Raw genomic sequence first — 21,966 nt, forward strand, 5'->3', positions numbered from 1 at the left:
AGGAGCACAGTTTCACTCCAATGTATGGGACTGGAAGCCGCCCACCCCTTCCTTTGTCTGTACAGGGTGCCTCGCCACCCTTGGATCTGGGCAGTCCTGGGCACTCTGCACTCTTTGTACTTGTTCAAGGAGACATGTCCAACAGCTGGAAGGGTGTCAGGGATCAACACCCAAGGTTGACGTACCTCCCACCTGTCCTCCACCCTCCCCCAGCCAGTCCCACCCTGTCCCACCCACCCCACTCCCTCCTCGGGTCTCCCCTGCATTGCAGCCACCAGAGCAGGGCTTAGCAACCCACCTTGCAGATGACTCAGCTGAGGCTGGGGTTTGCCTGGTGGCCTCGGACCTGACACAGCCACCCTGCCTACTGTGTTGGCATTGCGCTGCTGACCCAAGCCTTCCCAGCTGCCAGGTGGCGGGGCAGGCAGGATGAGCTCCCTTGGCAGAAAGGAGCAGAGGGACATGACAGGGCAGGCAGCAGCCCTACACAGGGCGCTCCCACTTGGGACCTGTCTCTGCTTCTCCATCCTCTTATCTTCAGAGTGGACCTGGCACACAGCAAGCATCCATGGACCCTGACGTACACACAGGACACGTGGTCTGTTCTCTGACCACTCCAGAACACAGGGCAGGTCCCAGCAGGGACCAGAGTAGCACTTCCTGCTCCTGCTACACCTGTCAGTTACACGTTACTTGCTACCTCTCTGGGTTTCTCATCTTTCCACCTCCCACCTCCAACCCTCCAGGCGCATGCACACTGCAATAGGCTGAACCCCCTTCTAAACAACAACCATGGCTGTCTGCCCTCAGCCTGAACCCACTGCCTCTCTCTCATGGCTACAGGAAAACCCTTAACTACCCCTGGGGAACCCAAAGACCCATTCCTGACCCCAGGCCAGCCTCAGGTCACAGGTGCCAGCTCCCTGCAAGCCCCCAGCAAAGCCTGCATTTGACTCCCTTTCAAGTTACTCATCCCTCATCATCCAGCAGTCGCGCCCTTGACAGTGCAGACTGAGGAAAGAATCCTTAAAAGAATTCCAAAAGGTGTTTGCACTCGGTTTGGTCATTATACCTAATTACCGGAAACTCAAAGCATGCTACCAGCCCAGCACTCCGACCCACAGAAGCCACAGCATGCCCGTCTTAAAAGCTAATTGGGAAGACTCTATTGCAACATGGAAAAGTCCTGATGATATGGAGTGAGTGCAAAACGGCATTGGACAGGAGCCCAGCTGGGAACCCAGCCTTCTGTGTGCAGGTACGAGGGCTGGAGGGCAACAGGACGGAATCAAAGAGCCAAATTTGCATTTCAGAGGTCTGGGGATGCCATTTCTCTTGTATCTGGTGTTGCAATATTGTTTGTGTGATGGATATTTAAGGTGCATATGCAATCATAATTATGATGATGAGCCCTCTGTTTAAGGTGTGCCGAGCCTATGTTGCACTGCCACGGGCTGTCTGCAGTCTGCCTTAGAGAATGAGGAGCTGTGAGCTTCAGATTGACAATAATGCAGCCCGGAGCAGCAGCAGCAGGAGAGAACACTGCACACAGATGTCTCCCAACCCTGCTGCAGTCCTCTTGGCCATCCCCCCAGGTTGCCCCTGCCCATCCTCTTAGCTCAATGGCTGCGCCCTCGGGACCAGCAAGAGGAAAGGGGAGGCATGTTGGCATAGGACTTCCAGGGAGCCCAATTCTTGGGATATTATTTGATTCCCTATCAATACTATCTGTGCGGCCAGAAGGGGACACACCGAGGGGTAGGAAGGGCATGGAAGTCCCACAGATCAGTTGGTGCAGGTGGGGCTGGGATAGGGACTCAGGTGGTCTCAAGCAAGCCCCTTGTCTTCTCTCCGCTGCTTCTGGTTTTTGCACAGGGGTGGGGGAGGGCAGAGGTGACGGGTGATACCCCGAGCTTCCTCGGCAGCAGGCTGGATGGACATAGAGACTTCTAGAAATAGTGCAGGGACAGGATGCCGAGCTCAGCAGGGCAGGGGCTGGCGCCAGGCCTGCGGCTCTGTGAGAGTCTGGGTGCAGACGCTTTGAAGTTCTGCTCTCAGGAAGGACTGGAGGAAGCCACGCCGTGTTCTCTGTCACACCCAGGCCAGGAGCTGAGAAAGCGGGGACGGAAGGGCCGTGCACAGCTGCCTCGAGTTGCCCTTGGCCCTGCGCTGTCCCCAGTCAGCTCACAGCCTGGAAGTCAGTTTAGAACCGGAGGGCCAGGCACCCAGGGTGTGATGGGCACCACATCTCAACTTGTGCTCCCAACCATGCATCTGGCACCACCCAGCTTCACAGATGGGGGAGTCGAGGCCATGACCATGGGACTCACTCCAGTCAGCTCCAGGCTGTGCTCTCAACTCCACGGCCACAGGTTTGACTCGGTCACCAGAAGGGACAAAAATTAAATGTATGGGGGCCAGCACTGGGCACAGCTGCTGTGTCAGATACCTGCAGCATGTATCAGGGTGTCTGGGTTTGCGCTGCAGTCCCAACTCCCCACTCCAGCTCCCAGCAGGGCTTTGCATGCCTGCCCCTCTGACCCTGCGGGAGACCTGAATGGAAATTTAGACTACCAGCTTTACTCTGGCCCAGTCCTAGCTATTCTGGGGATGTTACAAGTCAGTCAGCAGACACAAAATCTCTGATTTTGCATGCAAATAAATAAATGTATCCTCTAATTCTGTCTGTCCGTGAATTTTTTTGACATCCTTTTGTATATCAAACCAGGAGAGACCACAGACTTTGTCAGCTGTTCTAACATTAAGCTCCTAAAAGAGGTCATTGCATGAATTAAAGGTCATGGGGCCGGCACTGGGGTACAGTAAGTTAAACTTCTGCCTGTAATACCAGCACCCCATATTGGTGCCAGCTCAAGTCCCAGCTGCTCCACTTCTAATCCAGCTCCTCACTGATGTGCCTGGGAAAGCAGCGGAAGATGATCCAAGTCCTTAGGCCCCTGCACACACGTGGGAGACCTGGAAGAAGTTCCTGGCTCCTGGCTTCAGACTGGTCCAGCTTTAGCCATTGCGGCCATTTTGGGAGTGAACCAGTGGATGGGAAATTCTCCCTCTCTCCATCTCTCTCTCTCTTTCTCTCTCCCTTTTTCCCTCCTTTTCCCCCCTTCTCCCTCACTTTTTTGTTACAATCTGTCTTTCAAATAAAAATAGTTTCTTTTAAAGGGTCAAGTTCATGTCAGTTGCTGCCTGCGCTGCTGGTCATGACTTCCTCCTCACAAACACTGCAACAACTACTTTAGGTGTGGTTTCTGACCCTCATCCTGAAGAATCCCTTTGAGGGCAGCAGGTCTTTCTCTCATATATCCTGACCTCCCAGGAGAGCCGCCACTGCCCTGGGCAGCTGCTGAAAGCATGTTTGTTCCTCAGAAACTTGCTGGTGGACGTTCATGAAAACCCTGCTAAGCATTTCAGCATGGGGATAAGGAGCTGCCTGCGGAGGAGGCAGAAGATAACGCAGGTGGGGTGAGCATGCAAGCCACCCCCCCCCCCGCGTCTCCCCTAATTACAGAGTATTACCATCCTTATTAACGCCCTTATCGCAACATTCTACCCTGAGGACAGAAGCCCTCCTTTGGGCTCACACCCGCGCCCATCACAGCCCCTTCCTGTCACCTGCACACGCACCCCACCCTGCCACGTCCTGCCCACTCACCTGCCAAGCACATCCCTGCTCCCAGGTGGAGAAACAGAAGCAGGGAATTCCCAGGCTTTTTCACCCATATGCTGGATGTCTTCTGGCCCAAGGGCGCCAAGACCCTTCTACCTCTGATCTGCAAATCCCACAAAGGACCAGGGCCATGGAGGATCTAAGTTGGAATTCATGCTCAAGCCTGTCAGGCCAGAGCCCCTGCCTCACTGGCCACTCTCAGCATCCACATCCGATTTCCCTCTTCGCGGGAGCAAGAACCCAGCGGGCACAGGTGGCACCAGTAACCACTTCAAGCTCACAGGTCAGAGACAGCGGTATAGTGTGTACATTGGGACCCCAAGGTTCTGGGACCTGACCGGAGATGCCATGAGAACACAGATGTTGAACTCCACCTGGAACTTGTGGAGGGGCCGTAAAATTCTCAAGAGGCTTCCCTGCTGCAGAGGTGACACCTAACCTCAGGGGCTCCCTTCTGGCCGGGGCCCCAGCATTTGGCAAGAAGCAGTCAAGGCTGGGTTCTGGAGACCGCTGCTGTCCACAGCCAGACTCACCCCGGGAGCGTGTCCATTCTCCTCCCAGCTCCCCAGCTTCCCGCTCTCCTCCCTGAAGCCCCTGGCGACGGCGCAAATCTCGCAGCATCCTTGCGAGAGCCCCGGAGGTGTGACTGGCGGCAGAAATCTGAAGACTCCACAAGCACAGGGGCGGGTGTCGGAGTTAGGGTCACGGCTGGAGGGACGGCCACTCCCCCGTGAGTGTCCCGGGCGCTGTGTCCCCTCCGCTGGGGAACGCGTGCGAGGGTGTGTATTAGAGGGGTGCGGCGAGAGGCTCCCCGAGCTGCCCCTGGCTAGTCTGTGTCACCGGGAGGTCCTCACTGCTCTGCAGGTGTTGCCTGCGGCTCGGGGCTCCGGAGGCGCCCACTGCGGACTCCGGCCGCCTCTGGAGTGCAGTTCCCGGGGCGCGTCCAGTAGGGCTGCTGGAACCCCAGGCTGCAGGGTCAGAAGGAACCAAAAGTCGCTGCTGAGCGAGGCTTGGGCGTGCAAATCCTGGCTTTGGAGCCGCCCACCTGCCCGAACCAGGCAGGAGCCGTCCACTTGAGCGCCTCTCCCAGGAGGGCAGCCGACAAGCTGGGTCCAAGCCTGGTGCCACCGCCTTGCTGGTCAGCGACGCTGCGGCGAGCACTGGGCGTTTCCCTACCCAGTTCATGGGCTGTTGGAAGAGCGACCCCTTGATGAGGGTCAGCAGTTACTGCCCCTCAGCAAAGAGAAAATCAGGGTGCCCTGCGCGCTGTGATCCACGTGGTTTGATTTTTAAGACAGTATTTAGCCAGGTTCACTTCCGGTACCTAAAAGTTGAGAATCTCAGGTTAATGTATTTTTTATATTTATTACTTATAACTTTCTGGCCATTTCATTTCTATTTTTATAATAAATATATATCCCAATGCTGTACTGTGGGTCGGTCAATTTTATTGTCTCATCCCCTGGCTTGTCACGGCCACTACGGAAACAATGACTGTGAGAGTGGAGCTCAGAGCAGGGAAAGAGGCTGACAGGAACTAGCAAATCTTGGAATGGGAATACGCTTAGAATGTTTAAAGCTGCCAACAAACATGCACAGATTTTGCCTGCAGGCTCCCAACACAGCGGTGTAATTATGGGGAATAGACAAAAGGGACGAAACAGCCACCCACAGGAGTGGAGATAAAGCCAAGGAAACCAGCTGTGGGCACACACTTCTCAAAGAACAGCATCCCAGGCCAGCGCTCGGCCAGCACGGGCTTTACCTGCGGGATGCGCTTAGCATTCTGCTTTAAGAAACAAAGTAAGGGGGCTGGCGCTGCAGCTCAACAGGCTGACCCTCTGCCTGCTAACGCTGACATTGTCTGGGCACCACTTCATGTCCTGGCTGCTCCTCTTCCCTTCCAGCTTCCTGCTTGTGGCCTGGGAAAGCAGTCAAGGACGGCCCAAAGCCTTGGGACCCTGCACCCATGTGGGAGACCTGGATGAAGCTCCCAGCTCCTGGCTTCGGTTCAGCTCAGCCTCGGCTGCTGTGGCCATTTGCAGAGTAAAGATGGAAGATCTTTCTCTGTCTCTCCTTCTCTCTGTAAATTTACCATTCAAATGAAAAGGAATATATCTTAAAAAAAAAAAGAGTTAGTTTCAGTAGAAATGACTTTGCATGGTACTACTGAAATAGCTGGGCCGACAAGGTGGACTTTTTCTTTTTAAAAGAAAATTCTATATTTAGGAAATAGAATTCATTGGGGGGGGGGCAGGGGGTAGAAAGAGAGAGAGAGGTGAAATACAGTTGTGTTATAGCAAACCTTGCTCAGGTTTGCATATCAGGAACAAAAGCCATAGCGGATGACTTTTTTTTTTTTTTTTTGGTGTGTATTTTAAATACAAAAAAAAAGTCAAAATTCAGGAGCTTTTACATTTTTGGTAAGTGGTAATCATTGTAACCTAAGGATTAAACATCTCTCAGCCGCAGTCGCTGGTTTCGAAGGACTGTTGAGGGACTAACACCATGGCAGAGATACCTAGGAACTGCAGTCACCAAGGATGCTCCACTAACTTGCAGTCACAACAACCAGCGCTCCATCACACGAACAAATGACTTTTCAATTTTGCATTAGGAAGGTATATTTGTCAAAGGAGGAGGGAACAAACCTTTCCAGAGAGCTTGTGAGAGTGAATAACAGTTTTTATTATTTTTAAAAGATTTATTTATTTGAAAGGCAAAGATATAGATAGAGAGAGAGAGTTGAATCTCCCATCTTGTGGCCTTGCACTCAAATGGCAGTAACTGGGCCTGGCCTAGCCTGAAGCCAGATGCCAGGCACTTCTGGTTGTCCCAGGTGGGTGCAGGGGCCCAGGCACTTGGGCCGTCCTTGACTGCTTTCCCAGGCTATAAGCAGGGAGCTGGATGGGAAGTGGAGCAGCTGAGGCTGGAACCCTTGCTCATAAGGGTGCCAGTGTCATGGGCAGTGGCACAATCCCAGCCCCCGATACATAGCTTTTCATTATTTATATATTTTTAAAACTTAATTTTGCACAATGACAGATAAAATTGTATGCATGTATCTTACACCACAACAACATGTTTTGAAAAAGATGAGGCTATTTGTAAAGATTCACGGAAAATAAAATTAAAAGATAATTTGTCTTGATACTGAAAAAAAAAGTTCAGAACTCCATGTATAACTGTTTTATAACTTATCTCTTCCAGGCATTGTGAAGCACAAGGTCTTGCACAAAAGACATGCATACTATTTATTATTATTATTATTATTATTTATTTATTTATTTTTATTGGAAAGGCAGATATACGGAGAGGAGGAGAGAAAGACAGGAAGATCTTCCACCCAATGACTCACTTCCCAAGTGGCTGCAGTGGTTAGAACTGAGCTGATCCAAAGCCAGGAGCCTGGAGCAATTTCGGGTTTTCCATGTGGGTGCAGGATTCCAAGGCTTTGGGCCATCCTCCATCACTTTCCCAGGCCACAGGCAGGGAGCTGGGTGCGAGGCAGGGCAGCCGGGATTAGAACCAGCACCTATATGGGATCCCGTTGCATTCAAGGTGAGGACTTTAGCCACTAGGCTATGCTATCGCACCGAGGCCAGGATGCATACTTTTAATTCTGCTTTCCTGCACCCTTTTGAATTGCTCTTGCTGTTCAGGTGGTCTTAGACACTGCCTGTCGGAGATTTAGTGAGATTTAGTGTTCTTCAACCAAGATCTTGCCAAGTCTCTTCAATATCGCAGCCCCTGATACCCTGCCATCCACACCCCAGGCCTCGTGGGGGGCGGAGGGGGGCGGTGTGGGTCAGTCATTTTGAGAGCCTGCAAGGGACATTCCATGATGTTTGCCTCCCTGTGCCTGCACTTCTGCGCCATTGTCCCAGGCACAGGGGTCCATGGCTTCATTTGGGGCTGACTAGGATGCCCCCGGAGCCATCTCACGCACTGCCCTGTGGGTGGGTGGACCCCTCGGTTGTTTCCCTTTTAATTGTTGTAAGGCTGCAATGAGTGATATGGGAATGTGGGAAGTGCAGATGCAGCCAAGGACTAACAGGGCATTTCACAGAAGATGAACTGCTGGGTTGAGTCCTGAGACATGTGGGTGGCCAGGAGAAGGGCTCTATATTTTTGCCACGGGCTCCAGCGGGGTTAGGAGTGTTTGCACCAGCTCCTTACAGGAAGGCGCAATGCACACTGCTCCTCCCCTGCTTTTGAGAGGCAATGAGGCATGGCAGCGAACTCACTGGGTCTGGAACAAGAAGACGTCTCAGACAGCAGTCTAAAACCATCCTGAGGGAGTGGCCTTGAGGTGCCAGCATCCCACGTGAGGGCCAGTTCTAATCCCAGCTGCTCAGCCTCCGATCTAGCTCCCTGTAAGGCACCTTGGAAGGCAGGGGAGGGTGGCCCAAGTGCTTGGACACCCCCCTTCCCCCGGGGGAAAATCTAGACAGAGTACCAGGCTCCTGGCTTTGTCCTGGACCGGCCCTGTAACCACTTGAGAAGTAAACCAGTGTATGGAAGATCTTTCTGTCTTTCCATCCTTTCCTCTCTCTGTCCCTCTGTGTCACACTCCCTTTCAAGGGGCCTGGGATAACAGTCTAGTGGCTAAATCCTTGCCTGGCATCCCTCCACCCCCCTACCCCGCCGGGATCCCTTATGGGTACTAGTTGCTCCACTTCCCATCCAGCAACCTGTGAGATCCAGAAGAAGCTCCTGGCTCCCGATCAGCTCAGCTCTGGCCATAGCCACTTGGGGAGTGAACCAGCAGATAGAAGATCTCTCTCTCCTCTCTCTGTAAATCCGCCTTTCTACAAAATTAAATAAATCTTTAAAGATAAATATAAAAAGAATTCTCCCCTTCTCCCCAGTACTGTTGGGAAACAGGGGAGGCAGCGTGCCCAGCTGTCAAGGGTGGACAAACTGCAACTCCTCTCCCTGCGCTCCCCTCCCTGCGACACCCCAGGTCCAGGGGCTTCCCCTGCCCTGTCAGCAGCCCTGGCTCAGCCAGCTGGGTTCGGTGGCACTCCAGGCAGGTGTATTTTATGGCTCAAGACCCCTCTTCCTTGCTCACAACTGATCCAAGGGGGTCGAGGGACGCATGGCATGAAACTGCACAGAAAGAGCCACTTTGTCCTGCTCTCATCCCCACCCCCGGAAGCTCCAGGTAGGCGCTCAGCAACTCCGCCCTCTGCCGCGCCCCCCCCCCCCCCCCCCCCGCCCGCTAACCCTGCATCCGGGGAACGCGGTTGCCATTTTGTGATGTAAGCCTGAAAAGGAGTTGGCGTGTTTTGAACTCTTTCCTCCCATGTACATCAAAACCCAGAGGCTCCATTGGGTAGGTTGTTACCTACTGGGATTCATGAAAGAATCAAACATCCTGGAGGAAATCTTGAGCAAAATTTGATACCCTAAGACAGAGGCAGTAGAGAAAAAAAAAAGTCCACAAGAAAAAAAATATCCTCAAAAGTGGTAGAAGCTATCACTGGGTAAACTCGATATTGACAAAAATTTGATCTATGAACTAAATTTCTGGGATAAAACTTAAATGGCAAAGAATTTCATCCTAATGAAACTAGTTTCACTCAATCGGAAATGAAGGAGTGAAAGGATCGGAAATAGCTTAGCTGAGTTTCATAGAAAATTGATCAAGGAATTAAATTGACTTAATGCAGTCCATTCCGGAAAACCCTTTCCCAAGGAAAATCCATCAATGTCGGAGTCCTTGTGAGTTACAGCTGGCCACCAGGGGCTCTGCTGGGGGCAATGGCATTTCTCCTGGGAAGCCAAGAGCCCGGCCTTGCTGGGCGCTGCCCCCAGGGGTCCAGAGGCCTGGATGTCAAGGCGACACACTTGCACTGCTCCCTCCGCACAGATATATGAAAGCAGGAGGATCCAGGCTGTGATGTATATTGCTCTCATATTCTTTTTTCTTTCCTTCTGATCTGAAAAGAAATTGAAATGAAACACATTTGAAAGTCCGCAAACACTGTTGCGGGCCTCAGGATCTGTGCTTACTGTCCCCAGGGCACAGGGAAGCAGGAAGCAGGAAGGTGGGGCTGACCGTGGGGCTGACCCCGCGGGTGGGGCAGGGTGGGCATTCTCTGCGTCCTGGCATGGAAGGTGCCCGGACAAGGGTCTAGGCTCAGGCTCTTCCTGTCCCCTTTTCCCCACCTGGGCTGCTCCTCTGCAGGTCCGGGTCTGCACTCTCAGCTGTGAGCCAATCAGAGGCAGCAGGCATGGGGTCTTCTCTGACAGTAACCCCCATCCAGCCGCTCGTGTTGCATGCCCACTGCATGCTCAGCCTGTGTCTCAGCCGGCAGGGAGTCCCTCCAGGGCCAGCTCAGGGCGCCAATGGCCTTGAGGTGGGGTAGTTCTCTGAGGTGGTGCTGTCCTGTGTGTCGTGCCAGTTTAGCAGTGTCTGGCTTCTCCCCACTAGATATAGTAACATCCCCTCGCTCCAAGTTGTGACCATGCGATACGCCTCTGGACGTTGCCAAATTCCCCACTCCACACAAACCAGCTCCCTGCAGAACCACCAGGACAGGAAGTGGCCATGACAACCGAGTCAGAGACCCAGAGAACACACAGCAGTCCAGTACCCCGCTGGGGTGGTACCTGCAAGGGGCGAGGGATGGGACAGGCTGTGGGCGTGGGGCTGTCAGATGTGTCTACGGGAGCCAGGGAGCTGAGCAGCAACATGGAGGCAGAGAATCTAGAGAATTCTTGTCCAGTGACAGGCTGTCAGGGAGAAGACGCAGGCCCTGCTCCTGTGGGAACGAGTGGGGCAGGGGGACAGGAGGTGCCCCCGGTTACCAGCTGGAGGGGAGCTGCCCAGGCGAGCTGTCTGGGAGTTGACTCTCACCTAAATATGTATTTATTTGGTTTGATCTATCTGCTAAGTGTGTGACTTTTGAGCTCATTTTGAAGGGCTCATTTCAACCACTCTGTGCCATGCTGTTCTTCATTTTCAGTGCTTTTCCAGCCACCTTTCTGAAGGCTTGGGTGTCTGTATGTGTACATATTTCCAGAGCCTGGGATGAAGCTCAGAGTCTCTGAGCATCTCCCCAGAGCATCCCCCTTCGCCCCTGCAGGCAGCCGGCCCGGTGCTGGGGCCTAGCTCTGTGGCATCTGCTGAGACTGCAGTTGGATGCTGCGGTTGTCAGTGGAGGGCTGGCCCCCTGCCTGCGAAGGGAGTAACCCAGGCCTAGAGGACGCCTTCACTTAGTGATGTCTTCTGCTAGGGCTGCCTCTGAGTACAGCCCAGCAGGTGGGTGGGCGTCAGCCAGGGAGGCCCTTGGGCCAGGCTGGCATGGTCCCATGCAGGTCTCCCTTGCCCGTCCAGCAAGGTGGTGATTGCCCTACCCCTCTCCACCCCCTACAGCCTCCACCCCAGAGTTTGCTGGGTGGGGCTGTGGGTTTCCAGGGTCTGGGGCTCACCCTGACTGAGACCTAACATCCTCAGCTGAGCACACACCTAGACGGAGTATTCTGGGAACAGGCTCATTTGGGGGAAGATACGGAAGTGAGAAGTGGCAGTGGGCACTCTTATTCTGATAGGATCCAGTCCTAGTCTGATGGTGGAGACAGAGCCTTCGTTTCAGAGGTTTCCTTGAGAAGTAGGAAACTGGCACAGAGCACCTTAGGGACCAGGAACAAGGCACCCAGGTACAGCAGAAGCGCAAATGAGCACTGTGCCCACTGCAGGGCATGAGGGGCTGGAAGCCAGGGCCCGCTTCCCTCTCTTCCCTCCCTTCACCCCAGGCAATGCTTGAGTTTGGCCCTCTGCATCCCAACAGGGACACAAGGCACTAGCTACCACTCCACCTGGGCACCTGTTACAATCAGCTGGGGTGGGGCTGCAGGGAGAACAGAAGAGAGCAGAGGTCCGGGTTGGGGGGCAGTGACGGGGCTCAGCCATGTCCAGGTGACTCCTAGGCTTGAGACACCACACAGGGGAAGTGCTGCTGAACCTCTGACGTGCACCCCGGGGACCGAGGGACACTGGACAAAGACCGATTCCCGCTCTGCGGGTTGGGGATGGAGCCCGGATGGTGCTGCCCGTGTGGTGCCTGTTCACCTGACTCCCGATGGGTGCCTCGTCTAGGAGCTTCTGCTCTTCCATCCAAAGGGGAGGTCCACTGTGTGGATAAAATACATGACCAAAGGACTCGGACCAATGTAATGTACAAAGCTGCTTTAGGAGCTCATCAATCCAGACTCTTCACTTGAAAATCTGCACGGAAGATGGGTTGTTATAGTGAAGAACAAAACATGTGCACCCTCTCCCCAGTCCACTGCTTTGTGAGCAAAGGAGCCAGGGGCTGCCATGTTTACAATGAACAGCACCACTTGCAGACAGCAGAGTGCTCTGTAACCATGCACTCTGTGTGTGTGTGTGTGTGTGTGTGTCTGCACGCACTAAACTGCCCTCCACTCATATCTCCACTCAGGGAGCTTGTTCAAAGCTCCTGGGGGAAGACAGCCAGTGGCTGGCAGGTGCTGGAATGTGACTTTGAAACTTAATGTCAAGTGGAGTGGAAGGAAAGTCCAGCGTGCTGTGGAGGCTCTGCCTGGGTACTGTCATTCAGGGGATTAAGGGTCAGCTCCGGCAGGTGCCACACAGACTCCACTCAGCGAATGCAGGAGAGGGCTGGGGCTGTGGGGCGGGGGGCAGTGGGCCAGTGGGGCTGCAGGGTAGTGGGGCAGTGGGACAGTGGGGCTGTGGGGCAGTGGGGTTGTAGGGCAGTGGGCCTGCGGGGCAGTGGGGCAGCTGGGTAGTGGGGCTGCGGGGCAGTGGGGCTGCGGGGCTGTGGGGCAGTAGGGTAGTGGGGCAGTGGGGCAGTGGGGCAGTGGGGCAGTGGGGCTGTGGGGTCTGCATCCCTAGGTGAGCCCACTGAGTACGGCCACGGGGTAGAGGTGAGGTCGAGAGTGAGGTGATCATTGCTACTGCTTGGGGAGAACGGCTCAGAGTACAGAACTGGAGGTCAGATCTTAGTTTGTCAAAGAACGGATGACTTCTGGCAGACTTCTCCAGGTTCCTTTGTTCATCTGTGAAGTTTAACATAATCCTTTCTCCCAATGGAGAGAAAATGCCCCTGGTATCCTTATGTCAGAGCCCACACCCAGCGTGCATCAGCGGGTATGGTGCCCACCCTGGCTTTGCTTTTGGCTTTGGAAGGGGAGGCTGCCAACGCCTACCACGGCGCGGGTGGTCCCGGCCAGTGGGCAGTGCCCCGGTTGTGGTATGTGAGTGCGTTACTGGTAGGAAGGTGTTCACTTAGTGCTTAGTGGTGGCAGTTTTGGCATGACCCTGAGCAAGCTGCTTGGTTTACCCGTTGACTGTCAGCCACGCCTCCAGAGTGGTGGTGAGCTGCTCTGAGCAGGATTTGGCTTAGGAAGAACTCACAGGGGCGCACGCCCATTCACCTGTTAGTAAGGAAGATTGACCCAGAGTCTGCTTATTAAGACACTAAGAACTGAGCATATTTTAAAAGTGTCATTAAAATTATTTTTTTATAAGTTTTTATCTTATTGGAAAGGAAGAGAAGAAGAGAGGGAAACCTGTTTTCTGGTTTCCACCCGAAATGCCTTCCAACAGCCACGGGCTGGGGCCAGGTCAGAATCAGAAGTTGAGAACTCAGCTGGGGTCTCCCATGTCCTTGAGCCATCATCACTTGCTGTATCCTGGGGTGCATGTCAGCAGGACGCCCAGCTGGTGTGGGCTGCAGGCTTACGAGCAGCATCCCACCTGCTGTACTGAGTGCCCAGCCCTCAGTGGCTGGGGCCACCTCCTAGGCCGGATGTCTGCCGAGGGAACAGAGCTTGCACGCCTGCAGGAGCTGAGGCGGAACACACTCTGCTGCAGTTCCCCTTGCCAAGCAAGCTAAGGGGCCTGGGGGACTTACGTTGGGACTTACCACTGTATCCAGCAGTACTGCAGATATGCAGTTTTGCTGACGTGACAAAGGAAAGACAAAGGAGCACCCGGCACTGATAGAAAGGTGTGCTCTGGCATGTGTCTCCTTATAACAGGACTCATCATTCTGCCCTGGGGAGTCACTTACTATTCCGCCCCCAGCCACGAGGGAGCGCTCTTACACAGCTGCCATTTTCACCTTCGGTTTGCTCTACAGGTGCCTTTGAGAACACAGCAAATTCCCCAGCAGCCCCTGGTTACTTCCTGATGTAAATTATTCTTTAGACCCAAGGAGCTTCGGGCTGCATAATGCGATCCTCTCTGTGTCTAAGATCAGCTACGGCCCTACTCCACTTCCGAGCTGTTCTCTCCGCTACAGCTTGTTAACCACTCACGCTGCAGTCCTATCGTTCAGCAAATTCCTTCTCCTGGAACAGGATTAGCCAAATCACAGGGTTGGCGCTGTTTAGCATGCAGGAGATGCGGGGTGCACACACAAGTTATCTATCGCTCTTCCCAGATGGTAAACATATCTCTTTTCACCGGAAATCGAGCAGCAAACATTCCGATTCGTCACCAACACTGCATTTAGATTCGCATCCATTTTCCATTTGGCATCCTTAACGAGTTGGTATAATGAAAATCAGTATTTTATCCTGCTATTGTTGACTATCTTTTAAGTTACAGTAATGTCGATGGGAATTGGGAAAAAAAAATCATCAAACCTCTCCACAACTCGCAATTTGTGTGGACTTTGCATCTATCCATGGTCTCCCCTTCCACATCTGAGAGCTCCACATTCCGAATGGCTGGTCACGCACACGGTCATTTGTTAGTTTACAACACAACTCTAAGATCATTGACTTCTCTGGTTATTGGACTGCACTGAGTGGCGATGCAGCCCATGCGTGAGAGTAAATTTTGATGCCAGGGAGATCTGAGTCTAGATTTCTGTTCAGTGACACCCCCTAGAGGCTTTTGGCCTTTGCTGGCTTCCAGCAAGTTAAATGACAGTCTAGGCTGGTTCCATCTTGCAGCACTTCGAAGGGAGAGTGGCTGTCAGGAGTTGAACTGTGCCCCCAGGCACCACAGGATGGGTCTGCTCCAAGGACCATGGAATGGGGCTGTCCCGTTTCCTCACAACCTCAGCCACGCTGGCAGGTTTTTCCTTCTCTGCTGCACGCAGCTGGGAAATGGCCATGCACTTGCAAGTCCTCTTCCAAAAGTGCATGGAAAACATTAAGGATTTCATTTTCTTTTTGCACCAAAAAACAATGTTTAAATTCTATTTTGCTACACATTTTCACATGTAGCCATGTATTCACAGGGACCTGCTCTCAGCCTGACGAGCCCTCTTAAGTGGAAGACATAGGACACAGACAACACAGAAGTGACCACACCGGACCAACTGCAAGAAGCTGCCATCTGCAGGCTAGGGGAGGCCTCAAAGAGAGTAGGCGTGCAGGTACCTGAGCTCCAGCCTCCAGAATGGCAGGACAATTGATTTCTGTTCATGAAGCCATCTCCTGTTTTTGTTTCAGTGGCCCAACAGAGGCTATATGGTTAACAATGATTCATTTGTTGCAAGCAACAGTAACCGAATCCAGCCAGCTTCAGCCCTCACAGGGAATTTATTCTAAGGGTAGAGTGGCATGTTACAGATGCTGAATGGAACCAGCTGACATCAGAAATGCACAGGGTCCAGGGCTGGAACGCTGTGAATGCTACTTTTCATCTGTTTCTCATATGATATCACTGTAATCAATTCCAAGCTTGGATTAATGGGGATGAATGGCCAGTTCCTGTCTGATCACTACGGACATGAGGGAGGTTCCTCTCAATGAGGAACCTGTAAGAGACCGACCAGGGTGTACCGGCAAAGGGAGATGGGTTACTGACACTTTGGCCACGTTGAGCAAAACCAAAGCAAGGCTGGCCTGGCTGGAGACTGTTTGCAACCACATGGCTATTTCCCAGGTCAGAACACAGTCTGAAGGAAACAGCTGCCCAAAAAGCTGGTTAGCTTGTCCAAAGCTGTGTGCTCACCAGCTGGAAAGCTGTGTGGTGGTGATCAAGAGGAATACAGACTGCTTATAAACCAGAAAGCTGTGCAGCGAAACGTAAGGCAAAGCTATACTGGTTCGTAGCATTATGGACAAGTATTTGGGAAGTGAAAAAAGCACTAAAAGGAGCTTCTCATTGGGAAGAGGCTGGTGTAGAACATTCAGGAGGGACAGAGCTGTGGAAACATAGCTGGCTAATCTGCATTAGAATGGGAACCGGCCTCCACACAGGGGTGCGGGCACCTTCACCCCCACGCCCTCCCCGATACATACTCAGCCATCTTGCTTCCTTGGCTCCCCCTGTAGGCCCCAGCTCTTCAGGTCTGTGCTTTGCTCTCACTCAGGTCTGACAGAGCCCTGCGTGCCCCCCCATGGGCATCCGTCGCTTGTATAGCTGTCATGAGCAGAACAGGAAATGACAGCCAGGAATCTGCTTGCTGGGCTCAAATGGTCAGAATAATTAGAGACATCCAGATGTGTTCCTTTTAAGATGAAAACTTTATTTTACAATTTTATAAAGCAGTTTTACATTAAGCACAAACAATCCATTTACTCTGTATAGAAACAAAATACCTTTCCATTTGCAAAAAAATCAAGTTTTGCTGTATAGAAAACTAACAGGTGCACATTGTGCTTAAACGGCAAAATCTGTACAGCCTTACAAAAGACCCCCAGCAGGAGGGCATCCGTAAACACTTTATTGCATATTTAACACATGGTGTCAAACTCACACGGACAACAGAGGGGGGCGGGGAGATAGCAGCTGTCAGTGATGCTTTCACGCTGACAAAGGACAGGGAGGGTCGCATCTGGAGAATTGTGCTTGTGTGCCATTTCTGGTACCATGGGGAGATCCTGGGTGAGGCCACCACGGACAGTACAGGTCCTGGATGAGTCATCAAACTTGACCTTCATCCAGAAACTTGTGGCTGTTTTTAAGACTGAAATGGCAATAGATGTACCATCCAAGCGAATCAAGATAAGCAAAAAACCCAAACAAAACCCAACACCTATTATAACATTTTCCAAAAATAAACAAGATAAAAAGGTCAAATGCCCTCCCCCTAGTCCTTCTAAGCTCAGAATAAGTAAACATTTTATATGATTTAAAACCTTAGAAAAAGCCACATCTCTTTGTAGACAATGACATGGATCGTCTGTGCTGTGCTCCCCACACAGCCCTGGCTGGCCTGCAGGCTTGCTCACAATGCAGACCGCCCTGTCTCAGAGGTGGGCTTCCCAGCTCTGCAGGGCCTGCATCCGAGTTAGCTCGGCTACAGGTTCCCCTCACGCTCTCGGAGCAGGCCGAGATCACACCCCGAACAGGCTGCTGCTGCCCCGTGGAAGGCAGCGTGACCCACCAGGAACGGCAGGGCACTGCCACTCGGGGCGGGGGAAGCCTCGCCTCCCTCCGGCAAGAGGACAGCCGCACGGTTAAGGCACTGGTGTCTGCCGCAGAGGCGGTACCATGCTGTCCTCACGGACTCCCTACATCTCAAGACTGGCAAGCAAACTCAGAGCGCAAGTCTGGCCCACCGCAAATCCTAACACTAGGATAAAGGAAAGGGGGCTCCCAGAGGGCAAAGTTTATTTTTGAACAGCATCACCCAAAATAAAAATGAGGGAGTCCTCATTTTTATTGCTGAGACAAAAAAGATGTAGTCTAAACATTGCTGAAACAGCTTGTGTGAAGGCCCAAGGCTGGGAGAGAGCATATTCACCTACAACTCTTTTGGTTCTGGGGAAAATGAAGAGTTGTGGTCACACAAAGCGGAAGCTTACGCTCACTTTTTTATGGCTGGTTTAATATTCCGGGCAGCTCTTCACCTTCTTCACTCCTGCCCCCTTTGATGCTACATCTTACAAACTATATACATAAACATGTGATCTGTTTTCCTGTTTCTAAGCAGTGCTTGGTAGGCCAAACTCAATGAAGACTTGTGTGTAGGCAAGTTAACCCAGGCAGCTCTTCAGTGTGCACCCCAGGCCCAGTGAAGCTGTGCTGTGCTGGTCAACTCTGTCCCCTGAAGGAACACGCGGGCCTCCTGGTCTCCACTGGGCAAGAGGCAGTATTGACGCAGCACACTGCCATGCCTGAAAGCCAGGGTCAGGGCAGAACCACCTGCTTCGTATAAACTCGCTGCCTGAAGCCCCCGAGGCGAGGTACGGCAGGGGCTGAACACCCCAAGGAAAGACCTGACCACCCACGGCTAGCACTCTCGGCAGCATCTCTTGTGACAGCCGGCCGTTCCAACACCAGCACACAGAACCCGTGGTTTGCTAAGGGATGCTCGACTCCACTGACTCTCTCCCGTCATCTCTAACCGAGTGTCTGTCCTTACGGGGGGGAAAGAGACCGAAGAGGGAGTGGCAGTGGACTTGAAATCACCAGCTCCTTCCCAGACTCGGGTTCGTAATAAACATCCCAAATCACGTCCCCAAGATGGACAGGACTCTCCGGTGCAGTCTGAGAGGAGAGAACAGGGTTCTAGACAGTGACAAGCAGACGGCATCACCATGGTGTGCAGGAAGGACACACTGATTATCAAACTCTTACTGATTGTAGGTCAAGTTTTATAAAACTGAAACGTTGTGTAATCCCTTGTGCAGTCAACATACTTTGTTTTAGTTGTGCTTACGTTATAGAACTGTGACGCCTGAACACTGGGTGTGTTTTTGATTTGCACATTTTGAAGAAAATCGTAATCCAAAATATTCTCCATGTATTCAGCAAATTGAACAAATGCAACAAGAGCTCACTGACTCCCAAGAAATGAAGCTACAGAGAAGAAGCTGAACATGACCCACCATCCAGGCTACGAAGACACAGTTACGGAATGACAGCACACACTTCGTTTTCAAAGTCTGCTTTCAATATAAATATAAATATAATCACATTTTAAAAGAGTTTTGTCCTAGGCTGGCCTGGGCAAGCTCAGCACGTCTGGACCATCCGGGGAACTGGACGTGGCAACAGGCCAGGGCATTGTTATGGCCCACTGACTAAACACTCTCCGTTCAAGGCCACTTCCTGAGTTAAAAGGCCAGCTCGTGGAATGCAGGTGCTTCAGAAGGCTGCCTTGAAGAGTCACTGATGGCTCTGATGTCATCCGCAAACAGCCGGCGCACAGCCTTTTAAAACGTGCCCACGCCCTGCCGGCCGGAGCCCGGGGCTCCCATGGGTAGCAGAGGCTGGCGCAGGCTCCGGGCTGGCAGCCCTAGTTGTGCTTGGCCCTGCTGCCTTTCAGGTAGCTCTTCCACCTCTTGACAAACTCCTTGAAGACGGGTGACTCATCAATGGTGCTGAGCAGCTGCAGCTGGTTGATGTGGGTGGTGTGGTAGTCCCAGCGGGCCAGGTTGGGTGCGATGCCCAGCATGAAGTGTCGCAGGTCATAGATGGTGCCCGAGCCGGTGTCATACAGAGGGAGCATGGCTTTCAGGGACTCCATGCCACGCTCGTACAAGGACCTCGCTTCTTGGCCGAGTTTTTCCCCTGCAGTTTCTTTTAAGTCGTACAGCCCAATTAAAGAATACATAAAGCCGTTCAGGACGAAGGAGCTGGGTGTGGTTGGGTATTCTTCATACCAGTCGTGTTTGTTCATGAAAACGGCCTTCACTCCGTGCTGCTCCGACAGGTACTTGTAAGGGGCTGTCGCCCTTAAAGCTGAATTGAGGAAGATGTGGTCTTTTGTTAACAGATAGGCCCTGACGAGCGTAGAAATGGCTTGCCCTTGGGCCATGGCAGAGTACCACCCTGGCTCTAAAGACTTGAACCCTTCCCCTAACTTGCGGGTCACCATTATCGGCCAGCCGCCTCTCTCATCCTGATTCCTCACCAGCCAGTCACTTGCGGCGAAGAAGGCGGCCATGTGCGCTGTGGTGGAGATGGTGATGTTGTCGAGGAAGCCCTTCCCTTTGGCGATCAGCCTGACCACCTTTTTGGGCATGATTTTGGTTGGCTTGACGGCTTTTGTGTTGGAAAGACCCACTCCTTTCCTGAGGTCCGTGACCAGGTCCCTGGTGACTGTACTCCACGAGGTTCTGGGCCCGATGCCGTAGTAAACGTCTCTGTCTTTGAGAGCTATTAGCTGGGTGTTGGAGACGTAGTGCACGGTGAAGAGCTGGTTCTTCTCCGTTGTCTCTAGAACCACGGACACGCTCCCGTTTGTCAAGAACTTGAGGTCAAATGAGATGATAAAGTCTCTCGTGTTTCCCAGTGGCAAGGACACACCTTCACTGGTTTCTGCAGAGGGTGAGACACCAACACAGGGCGTTAGAGTACGGGTCCTTCTGTATTTGAAACTGCACAATGCACACTTGACAATCACCATCACGCAAAATTAACAAATATGCTGTGCTCTGAATCACTATTTTAACTTTTTAAAAAAAAAAGATTTATCATTTTTATTCAAAAGTCAGATTTAAAGAGAGAAGGAGAGACAGATTTTTCTATCCACTGGTTCACTCCCCAAGTGGCCACAATGGCCGGAGCTGAGCCAGTCTGAACCAAGGAGCCAGCAGCTTCTTTCTGGTCTCCCACACGAGTGGGAGCCCAAGTACTTAAGCCATCCTCTATTGCTTTCCCAGGCCACAAGCAGGGAGCTAGATGGGAAGTGGAACAGCCAGGACATGAACTGGTGCCCCCATGGGATCACAGTACATTCAAGACAAGGATTTTATCCATTAGGCTATTGGGTTAACTTTTTTTTTTTTTAAACAAATTAACTACTAACTAACACAAAACTGGTGATGATGAGTTCATGATGACCTGGTGACAAACAGATGAAACTTCTTGGCTTTGCTATTTGGTTTACATTAGGGATTAAGTACTAGCGACTGAGACTGGCAGTGTGGCACAGTGGGTTAAACCATTACTTATCATGCCCACATTCCACAGAGGTACCAGTTTGAGTTCCAGATGTTTCTCTTCTGACCTAGCTCCCTAATGCACCTGGGAAAGCAGTGGAGGATGGCCTAGGTGCTTGGGACTCCCAGCTGGCGCTCCAGGGTTTGGCTTCAGCCTGGCCTGGCCTCAGTCTTTGTGGGTTATCAGCTTAAAGACCTCTCTCTCTGTCCTTTCTCTGTAACTGTGCCTTTCAAATAAGCCCATCTTAGAAACAGCAACAACAACAGGTTAAGGTATGGTTGATCATACTGCCTTTTCTAGAGCTACTGTTAGCTGGTAAACAATGATGACGCTAGTACACACCCCTGCAAAAAGGAAAAAATACCTCCAAGTTAGCTTAGCACAACATTGCCAAAAAGAGGGCAGAGGAAAATAGTTACATGCAAATCTAATTTTTACAAAAAGGATTATTTATTTGAAAGACAGAGTTGGGGAGGGGTGAGAGGTAAGACCTCCATCCATTGGTTCATTCCTCAACCGGTTGCAATGGTCAGGGCTGGACCAGGCTGACACCGGGAGCTTGGAGCATCCTTCTGGCTTCCCAGATGAGTGCAGGGGCCAAGCACCTGGGCCATCTTCTCCCACCCACCCAGTATACCACCAGGGAGCTGGGACAGTACAGCGGCCAGGTCTCAAGTCAGTGCCGTTACAGATGCTGGTACTGCAGGTGGTGCCTTAGCTCACCATGCTACAATACTGGCCCCTGACATTCTAATTACATTAACTGTACATTGATATATTTTACTATGTTCTCTGCACTTTACATACATCTATTTACTCAGATAACCCTCTGAACAATTACAATAGGTTATTTTACTAAATATTATAACTTGATGCTAAGAAGGCAGGTTTGCTTTCAGATATTCATTGGGCTTGTGAACAAAATTTTTTGGAAATTAAGCAATAAGTTAATGTAGAACACAAAGTCAGGGTGGCAAGGAGGAAAATAAGCATGGATTCTGGAGTTAAAAACCTTACACTTGGGCCCGGCGTGGTAGTCTAGCGGCTAAAGTCCTCGCCTTGAACGTTCCAGGATCCCATATGGTTGCCGGTTCTAATCCCGGCGGCCCTGCTTCCCATCTAGCTCCCTGCCTGTGGCCTGGGAAAGCAGTTGCAAATGGCCCAAAGCCTTGGGACCCTGCACCTGTGTGGGAGACCCGAAACAGGCTCCTGGCTTTGGATCAGCTCAGCTCTGACCTCTGCAGCCACCTGGGAAGTGAATCATTGGATGGAAGATCTTTCTCTCTCTCTTTCCTCCTTTCTGTATATCTGACTTTCCAATAAAAATAGATTAATCTTAAAAAAAAAACCCTTACACTTGAACTCTTGCTCTACTAATTTTAAGAAGTCTTCCAAGATACACCTCTTCAAGCCTCAATTCCTTCACACGTCA

At 51.9% G+C, this 21,966-nt stretch overlaps 1 protein-coding gene across 4 annotated transcripts in view; it reads right to left on the reverse strand.

Annotated features, from left to right (window-relative positions):
• Window positions 1-16,146: 16,146 nt before the first annotated feature.
• The window catches only part of GLCE (glucuronic acid epimerase), a 91,695-nt gene continuing 85,875 nt past the window's right edge, over window positions 16,147-21,966 (reverse strand). For 3 of the 4 annotated variants that reach the window (XM_058665624.1, XM_058665623.1, XM_058665625.1), the window contains exon 4: window positions 16,946-19,910. In XM_058665624.1, the coding sequence (XP_058521607.1) occupies window positions 18,886-19,910 (1,025 nt within the window). In that variant the 3' untranslated portion in view covers window positions 16,946-18,885. Of the gene's footprint in view, window positions 16,577-16,945; window positions 19,911-21,966 lie in introns of those variants that run through there. The other variant, XM_058665626.1, reaches the window with a different exon arrangement.

This window comes from Ochotona princeps, chromosome 6 (genome assembly GCF_030435755.1).
Source record: "Ochotona princeps isolate mOchPri1 chromosome 6, mOchPri1.hap1, whole genome shotgun sequence".
NCBI classification, from domain to species: Eukaryota; Metazoa; Chordata; class Mammalia; order Lagomorpha; family Ochotonidae; genus Ochotona; species Ochotona princeps.